Below are 9,771 nucleotides of genomic sequence, written 5' to 3'. Positions count from 1 at the left end.
CATAGATGAAGAACGTCTGAGTGAGGCAGCCATCCACAATGATGTCTTTGTAACGGAACCAAAATATACACAGTGCCTTCGGCACAATGCAGGTAGACATACCGATGTCTGTGAGCGCCAGCATGCAGAGCAGCAGGAAAATAGGTTTGTGCAGGGTATGCTCTTTGCCGACAACAAACAGAACTGTGAAATTTACCAACAGGCTTATGAGATAGAATGTAGAGAAAGGGATGGAAATCCAGATGTGGGCAGCATCCAATCCCTGGATGCCGTTTAGGATGAATGCTGACGGGCCGGAGGGGGTGAGATTGAAAGCCTCCATAAGGTGGTCGAAAAGCCCATCAGGTCTGAAATGCTCAGGATGCCTGTTCGGGGTCAGAAGCACAGTGAGGTGGGTTATGACCTTGATAACAAATACCACTGTAAATATTTTATAGTTAGTAATATTGGAAAAAGGCGGGTGAGAAGTGAGGTGGTAACATTTACATATGGCAACAAATTATTTAGGCCATTGTCAAGTCCAGGGATTCAGCACCAGGCTCATCAGCCGGGAGTAGCAGCAGATGCTCAGATTCTAAGACAATGAGCAGCAGCACAGAAATGCTGATAGATAAATGAGCACGTCCAACACTTGGTTCTTCTTTTCTCTCTGGGGTTTAGGCAGTGCAGGACAACTCTAGCAAGTCAGCAAGACTCAATTTGCCCCGACAATCTGAGCCTGTGTTATCAATGACTCTTTTCTTTACTCTCAGGAGAGGTTCTTAGGCTGAAATTCTCCAGGGTCTATTTTCTGCACTTCCCACTGTTCACGGAGCGCAGGGAATTCTCCCGGAGTCCTGACCAACCAGAGAGTCCACAGGGACTGTACGGAGGAATCATAAATGTCCCTGTCCAGTACTGCGAGTGTCAGATGTGAGATTCATACACAGATTCTCAGGTCACAGTAAGAAGATTTCTTCTTTCTCGCTGCTTTGGATTTCGGTGAGTTGCAGTTTCTGCAATAAAGTTCGTGCTAAGGGCTCGGGAAGGGTTCAGGAGAAGAACAATTTGGCCAGGAATACTCAGGCACAGAGACTTGAACTATTTAGTAGAACAGAAACACCAAGGGATTTAAAATTGGAACTAAAGATCTATTTTAAATAGTTTAGACAAATAATTGTTTTTAAGATCATTTACTTGTTTCTTACAGTGTCCTTCTATATTTCTCAATATCTTCCTTGTTTGGGTCTGTATGTTTTTTTTTTCTCTTATTCATTCAAATTTTCCAATTCAGAAACTTTACTGCCAGCTTAAGACGTGTAGCCAAAACCTCTGCAGTGGGTATCTGTGATAGCCGAGATTTCACAATACGAATGGATCACACAGGGTTTCACAGACTGGCCAGATTCTGCTCTCACCTTCTGCCTTCACTCCAGATCACCCCAGACTGACACTGGCATCACTGATGAGTAAATTCAGTGCCCCAGTGTTTTGAAATCCCCACCTTTCATGCTTGGTCCCAGGATGCCAAACAAACTGGGGGTCTCCTTCAGACTCTTTCAGCACTTTAACAGAATAGCTCTCGCTGCTGCTCGCTCCTTTTAGTCTCCAAGTCCTCTCTCCCCTCCCCTCGGGTCTCTCGCTGCTGCTGGGGTTCCCTTCACCCCCAGAGAGGCTGAGCAGGCAGCTCTCCGTCTATCTCCCCTTTCCCCGGTGCAGCCAGACACAGAATTTAACCCAGGCTGTGTAGAAATCTTTATGAGCTGTCACTGTGTGGTGTGTCCAGATTGTGGTGTTGGTCCTGTGTGCCAGGGCTAGGTATACTGGGGATAGGGAGTGGGGGACACAGACAGGCAGGGAGCATGGCTGAAATTCAATTGTTCTTTCTGATTGTTGGTCCCAGGCCTGTGATGCGAGATTTCCTGGCCCCGAGTGTGTCTGGGCCTCTTTGCACTGGCAAACCACAGAATTGCAGCCTGGGTGTCACAGCCTTTACTCATTTTTGTCCAGTTTTTTTGTATTGGTTCTTGAATATTAATTTTTCAACTTCAGGCATTTCTCCAGTGGAAAGAACCATTGATCTTTGCTCCTCAGCTGGGTCAGTCTCCCATCGGATCTGACCCTGTCTATAATCTCCTTTCCCCTCCCAAGCTGCTTTGATTCCAACACTACGCTGGGTGCCAGTGTCTTCTCCAGGCTTCCCAGTCACCCGTGGCTCCCACAGCCTCTGAATTGCCCCAAGCTCCCCACAGCTCTTCCTCTGCAGGGGTGAGGTGTCCCCGTCTCCCCTGTTCCTCGGCTAGGGGGGCCAACAGTGACGGTTTCTCTCTTGTAAGGAACGTCACACACACAGTGACAGATGCCAAGGCAAGTGTACTGTGCTGCTGCTCTTGTTGCTCCCATACACACATCTTGTGGGGCTTCAGGGTCTGCTGCACAGCAACAACGAGCAAGCTGATAAGTGTGCACAGTAAATAATGAGAGCTGGGAATTCTGGGTCATATCAGTGCCTAGATAAATACAACTGCCTTGTACAAAGTGCCTGGCCGCTGGCTGACACAGTGAGCCACTGGGACACAGACACTAAACCTGGCACTCTCTGGGATCATCTGTTAGCCATTAATGGGGAGTGTTGTACATACATTCCTCAGGGTGGAGAATTTATAGGATCACGTCAGTATTTTTCTCATCTGAAATGTTCATTTTTCATGCCCCTTAAATCTTGTTCAGAGTCCCTGCTTCCAACAATCCAGTCCCCCATTCTGTATAAATATACCTAGGTATATTAAAACACATAATGTCTGCTTCGACCCAGTTTACCAACCAATCCAGATCACTCTGAATCTGTGACCTGTCCTCTTCAATATTTACAATCTGCCAATTTTTGTGGCACCTGCAAACTTTATCAGTATTCAAGCATGAGGTGTGTAAGCAGCTGGGTTGCTGACGGGTGACTCTGGTTACCCCTGTCAGTTAACAAAGCAAAATAACAAAACAACTGTACCTTCCCCATTGTTGTTACTTACTCTGGAATATGTATATATATAACTACTATGTGATTTCTTTTCCTTACATCTGACAAAGTGGGTTAGAGGCCACGAAAGCTTATGCCTACAGAAATTAAATTTGTTGGTCTTTAAAGTGCTACAGGACTCTCGTTTTTTTTGCTGTACTGGTTACGTCTCAGAGAAAACTGGGTGCCTTCAAGAAAATGTCTCACCAAAAATAACAAGGGAAGTAACAGAGCACAAAGTCCCGGCCCGGCATGATGATATCTGTTTCCATGGGGAAAAATGGCTCTTTTCCAGTAAAGGAATTGCATCGTGGATCGGATCTATGGTCCATCCAATCCAATGTCCTCTCTCTGCCACCAACAACCCCAGGCTCCTGAAGAAGGTGTGGTAGGGATAACCTAACCTTCACGAAGTTGTCACCTTAATGCCTAACAGTCAGAGATTAGTTTATGCCCTAAAAAAAAGCATGCCTATAGCTTTCCAAGACATTTATTAGCTGTATCTATTGTAATGTGAGATTCTTACTATCCATGCAAATGTCCTAAAAATGTCAAATTCTTCCTTAGCTCTTTTCTCCTACTTCATCTTTTGGCAATGAGTTCCTCTGTCTAATTATGCACAGGGTGTTGTTTTTTTCATCAATTTTGAATTTGCTGTGTTTCAGTTTAATTGAATGTCCTCCTGATATTGTGTTATGAGACAGGGAGAACAGATTCTTCATATACTGTCTGCCAGTCAGTATTTAATAGACTCTTCTAAAATCCCCTCCTATTTCTCTCCTTTCTAAGGTAACAATTCCAGTTTTTTCAACCTCTTTTCCTGGGAGAGTTTCCCCAGCCCCTTGATCTTTCTCGTTGCCCTTCCCTGCACCCCGCTAGTTCTGCAATATCCTGTTTGAGAAGGGTGCTCAGTACTGCACAGAGGAGTGCAGAGGAGGGTGAACTGATCTCATAGCATTGTATTTTTGGTATAACTCCCCATCCCATTCCTCCTGTGTCCCAGCGTTTTGCTTAGTTTTTCTCCACGCTGGCTCTTTGAGCAGGGTTTCACAGAGCTGTAAACCATTCCACGAGGTCCCTGCCCTGAGTTCATACAGTTAAATTAGAACCTTGTATGGTGTTTGAGACATTCATGTTTTTCCCTGTGATGGGCAAATACGTTGCACTGATTGACATTGAACATCATCTCCCATCATGCAGCTTGTTCACCAGGCTTGGTTAGATCCCTCTGAGGACATCTGTGACCTGGATTATATTTTGGCTAGACTACGGCTGAAATAATTGGCTACCATTTGTAAATGCTGCCTCCTCACTGCTCACTATAAACTATATTTACAGTAGTATTTGTTACCAAGTGCCTAACCCTCTTCAATCTGCTTCTATCCCTTCAAAGGCATCCAGACCATTTCTCAGCTTGATTGGTTTTTCAACCACCTCATGGAGGCTTTTAATCTCACCCCCTTCAGCCCGTCAACATTCATCCTAAATGGCATCCCAGGGCTGGAAGCTGCCCACATCTGGATTTCCATCCCTTTATTTACGTTCTACATCATCAGCCTGTTGGGAAATTTCATGGTTCTGTTTGTTGTCAGCAAAGAGCAGACCCTACACAAGCCCATGTTCCTGCTGCTCTGCATGCTGGCGCTCACAGACATCGGCATGTCTACTTGCATTGTGCCGAAGGCACTGTGCATATTTTGGTTTGGTTCCAAAGACATCACTGTGGGTTGCTGCCTCACCCAGATGCTTTTCCTTTCCGTATTTAGTGCTATGCATTCAGCCATCCTCGTGACAATGGCCTTCGATCGCTACGTCGCCATATGTGAGCCTCTGAGATACGCCACCATCCTCACCAACGCACGAATCGCTAAGCTAGGGCTAGTGGGTTTGACACGAGCTGTTCTCTTGGTTCTGCCAGAGCCCATCCTACTGCCGAGGCTGCCATTCTGCGTCAGCCGTGTTATCCCCGAGACGTACTGCGAGCACATGGCTTTGGTGAAGATGTTGTGTGGGGACACTGGAGCCAACCGGATGTACACCTCGGTGATATCCTTAGTGATCATCGGGTTAGATCTGACACTTATTGGCCTGTCCTATGGGCTTATCATCAGAGCTGTCCTCAGAATCTCCTCCAAGAAAGCCCACCGGAAAGCCCTCAACACCTGCACAGCCCACATCTGTGTGATGCTGATGTCTTATACTCCCAGCCTGTTCTCCGTCCTGACACACAGGTTTGGTCAGGGCATCGCTGCCCACATTCACATCCTCTTGGCCAACCTGAATGTCCTTGTCCCCTCCATGCTCAACCCTATCATTTATGGGGTCAAAACTAAAGAGCTTCGTGACAAAGTGGGAAAATACACCTGCAGAATGTGATCGCCTGGGGTCACTGACTTTAAACCTGCGTGACAAGATGGAGAACGGTTATCTCCTCATTAATCAATTGTGCACTCTCCTAATTTGGCTAAGCTCAGCCTTGTGGCAATTCACAGTTTGAGAAGTTCCTCACATTTAATGTCTTATCACTCCATCACCAAACACTGCTCTGTCTGACCATCACGTGATCTCTTTCAGCATCGTCACCCATCCTCACCCACTCCCACACACCCTGTCACTTGTCCTTTCCATGACTTCAAGTCCACCAGTGCTGGTGGCTTCTCATATGCTCTCAGCCCTCTTTTCCATCACTATGGTTGTTGATTCTCACCGTTCCTGACCTCCTTCATCTTTCACTCTTTTGCCCCTCTCTGCCATCGTAAGGTCACAAACTCTGCCATCCAGAATGCCCCAAGAATCCCCTCCAGTCCTGAGTCTCCCCAAATAAGTCTCTCTTCATTTTTATCGAGCAGACACTTGGAATTTTTCCCCTTGTTTCATCACCGCCGAAAAGCGTGAAATCTGCCCTCAATTTTCAGTTTATTTCAGGACACATATTGTACACAGACTGGGGTCAAAACAAAGAAAAAATCTATATAATAGAAAAATCACAGGTGTAAAGATGAAATAGTGAGGAAAAGGAAATATAAATGTTTAATTAGAAAATAAAGAAAGACACAATTTCAGATTTTTCACATCTATAGTAATCAAATTCCCTTTTCTAAAGCAAATTACTTGTTGTCTCTGAAGAATGAACCACATGCCCTCTGTCATCAAGGGTGATTCCCAGACATGCCCTCTCTGCAAGGTTCCTGGCCCCAGGCCCTTATAGAAACACTAATGGGGTTTCCTACCAAACACTTCTTATTCCCAGGACTGCTTCTTGTCTCCCATGCTGGTGGAGGACAGTATTTGAAGGACATTACTGCCCGGGAAGGAATGGGACTTTAAAACAATCAGGCTGTGGGGGCAGGTCCTGAATTCAGGAGAGCTGGGAAAATCCACAAGCGTCGCTCTGGAGCAGCCAGGCTGCCGTCATTCACCGTTTCTAGTGTGAAACATCTGCCAACCCTCCGGCGGGACACAAGTACCAGGACTGAGGTTCTGATTTTGAATTTGATTGTCCGCTCAGAGCTTTGGTGTTAATGTGGAGCAACTCCTGCTGGGGCTTGTAGCACAGCTTGGATTAAATAAAAAAACTACTTATCCCATGAAAGCTTTCCTTTGTTATTTGGTGCAGAGACCAATGTGTTAATAACAAAAACTTTGTTTGAATACCTAGCTTGGGTCTAGTGTTTAAGGGACTTTGATCCATGGACATAGTAATAATCTGGCAGACTTGAGTAGGGCAGAGCTAAGGAGAGAGCAGCTGCTCTAGTGGAGTCAGGGGCAGATCAGCAGCAGCCAGAACCAGAGGGGCCAGAGAAGCAGCCCAGAAGGCAGAGCTGTGCAGGAGGCAGAGCAGCAGTGCTGAGCCAGAGCCAGGGAGCTGGAACAACCCGGACCAGCTGTGCCAATGGGGAGCCAGGGCTTAAATACAATGGGGAGCTGTGGGGCCAGAGCTGGGATAGCAGGTGCCGGCCGAAACACAAGTAACACGGCAGACGAGCGTGGTGAGCAGCAAGGGAGAGCAAGGCGGGGCCCTGGGCAGGGGGCCCAGAACAGGGAGATGTTGCCAGACAAGAAGGACCTGTAGACTGGCCTTGTTTGTGGCGTGGCGGGAGACGTTACCCTGATGGGGGCCGATGCTGGGGAGAAGAAGACACTGACAATACTGCAGCTTTCTGACTCTGGGTGGCTTTCCATCGGTCCCTGTGTGAGCAGGGTTCTTGCTCCATTTGACAAACTGATGCTGCAATTTGAGGCAGCTAAAGACAAAGAAAGAAACTACAAGGCTGAACTTCTTCACCACACTTACAGTGACCCGGCTGGAGCCTGAGGGCGTCTGGCCACCACCAGAGCAGGTATCTTACTCGTGGCATCAGCACAGCACAGCCAGGGCGTGGGAGGGGAGCCTGTGGCATGTAAGGCACAAACTGTGAAGTATTTTTCTTCCATCCCAGACACTGCCAACAGGGCAGGTCTTCTTCTTTCCTTTAACCTTCCTCATTTTTTCCTTAACTTTCTTACAGCTGCTGTTTAGCAAGTTGTATCAGCTTTGAACTTAGTGTAGTCAGCAGCAGGTCAGGGACATGGACAATGAGGACAGAGCCACCCTAGCCCCTCTCCTGAGTGAGCACCATGAGAGTGGGGGGTCGAGCCTCCTGGGAATCGTGTGCCCAGCCTTGTCGGGGTAATGAAGACTCTGCCATGGGGAGAGAAGAAGGGGAGACCTCGAGGCCAGGCAGGTCTCCAGGTAAAGGAAGCTGGAGCGAGGACTCAGAGCTTTTCGCTGTCTGATTCCACCAGGGCAATGCAGAAGCTCACAACAGCGGGATCATCCCCCTGCTTCCATTAGGGAACCGAGACAGACTGATGGGTTGGATTTTAGTGACGTGTAATTTGTGAAACCATCACATCAATAATAAAAGAATAAATGTGTCACTTTGGGGAGCACAAGTTTTGCGTAAGGTGAATATAAAATCACTGCTTCAGACAGCTTCCTGGAGACTAGTATCGTATCAGACCTTTTTCCTGCACTTCCTCCACAGTGGGTGGGATTTGTTTTCCTAGTGCGTACCAACCCCATCAGTGCCCACGAGTCAAACTGGCTGGCTGAACCTCTTCCCACATTCAGTGCATTCATGGGGCTTCTCTCTCGTGTGTTTCTCTGGTATCTAGAGCAGATGTGGCAACGGGCGAACTGAGGGGAACTGCTGCACGTCGTGTTCTAGGAGGCAAAGGATTGGGTGAGCTGTATGTTTTGTCTGCTTGGTGGTGTTAGAAATCCTCAAACAGGTTGTCCAGGGGGTAGATTGGGGAGACGGAACCCTTTATTGTCTGCTCGTTCCACCTCGACGCCGTGAGTGAGCAACGAGGGGGTTATTTTGCAATTCTTTTATCCATACCAGTATGTAAATGTATACATTTCCAGCAACTCCCCATAGACCCTTATTTGGTTACTTTGATACCTATAAAATGAATATTAAAAACTACATAATGAATATAATTATACCCACCCCTGTTTGTTGTTTACAGGATTTCCATACAGAGGGCAGGCACATCACCTTAAAACCTGTACATTTCACACTAACATTCATTGAAGTAAAGGCATGCCAGGGGGAGAAGGAAGATCATGCTTTTTCCCACCAAAAAGCCTTGCACAGAAATAGCAATAAACGTCTCCCCTGCACAGATGGCCAGAAAGGGAGGAGAAGAAAAGAGATAAGAGACTCTAGTTAAAATTTCACCAAGTAACAAAAACACGGTTTGTCTGTGCCATAAATCCATTCCCTGTAGCTTAGGCCTGATTATTTGTCCAGCTTTTAACTTTTCCTCTCCTACAGTTGGTTCAACTGTCTCTGTGACACCCGTGCAGCTGGGATGTGGGGCCCCTGACTGGGACAGGTGAAGTCTGTTTGTGTGAGGGCCCTGTGGCTGGGACCCTGGGGTCTCTGATGAGTCCTACTGTTTGAAGTTGGAGTAGTTAATCCATCCCTAATAGGAGAGACCTCACTCAGTTCTTGGCCTCCACAGAGCTTGGAAGTTTGGTCCAGTGACATGCAGACCTCCACCCCACTCCCACTGCCCACCCCAACCTAAATGCCCGGGGACTGTGGCCTTTCAACAGGCTGGGAGTTGGTCTTGGCGGACGTCACCAGAATCTGAGACCTTGAGGACTACAGCTGATGGACTGGCTAGATGCCACGGCACTCACTAGACACACAGAACTGTTGCTTCTCGTGTGCTCACCTTGTGCTCCAGGAGGTGAATCCTGCCTTCCCCCTACATCTCTTCTGTATCCCTACTGGCCCCAAGCCTTTCTTTCGTCATACAGTGGGTGGCACCCACCTCGCATAGGCGCCCGCATCCGATGGTTCTCTTCTCTTCACAAGTCTTCCTGGGTACACAGTCTCTAGTTCTTTTCACGTTCCTGCTATGGGGCCATACCATTAAGGCTTCATTTTTGGAGGCACTACCTTCTTCAACAACCCAACAGAGGCCCATCTTAGTTTCTTCAGTTGGTCTGTCGTTTTGGCAGCCTTCCCAGGGCTCAGTCTGCAACCAGAGCATCAAGGCCCACCACAGTACCCTCACCCGGTCTGACTAGGTTCTGGGCTCAGTCCCTTCAGCTCAGCCAGCCCGCACTGACCACTCCATGGTCCTGACGCTCTTCTAGTCAATCAGGCACCTGGTCTTCAGCAGCCTTCCCTACCCTCAGTTCTGTCTGCAGTGAGCTACCTCCAGTGCTGCTGATCTTTTAGTCAATCAGTCATCAGGTCCTCTCTCTTCAAGCTTCAGGC

General features: G+C 47.6%; 1 protein-coding gene across 1 annotated transcript; it reads left to right on the top strand.

Moving 5' to 3' along the window:
- Positions 1-4,429: 4,429 nt before the first annotated feature.
- LOC137144898 (olfactory receptor 52P1-like) lies at positions 4,430-5,368 on the top strand. Its single transcript, XM_067535382.1, has one exon. It carries the CDS (start codon positions 4,430-4,432, stop codon positions 5,366-5,368), a length of 939 nt encoding a protein of 312 aa, XP_067391483.1.
- The last annotated feature ends 4,403 nt before the right edge of the window (positions 5,369-9,771 follow it).

The sequence above is a fragment of the Emydura macquarii genome, unplaced genomic scaffold, assembly GCF_026122565.2.
Source record: "Emydura macquarii macquarii isolate MOO-44397 ecotype Brisbane River unplaced genomic scaffold, CSIRO-AGI_Emac_v2 contig_3489, whole genome shotgun sequence".
Lineage (NCBI taxonomy): Eukaryota > Metazoa > Chordata > Testudines > Chelidae > Emydura > Emydura macquarii.
The sequence above is the reverse complement of the archived record's forward strand: the minus strand, read 5'-3'. Positions and strand labels throughout refer to the sequence as shown.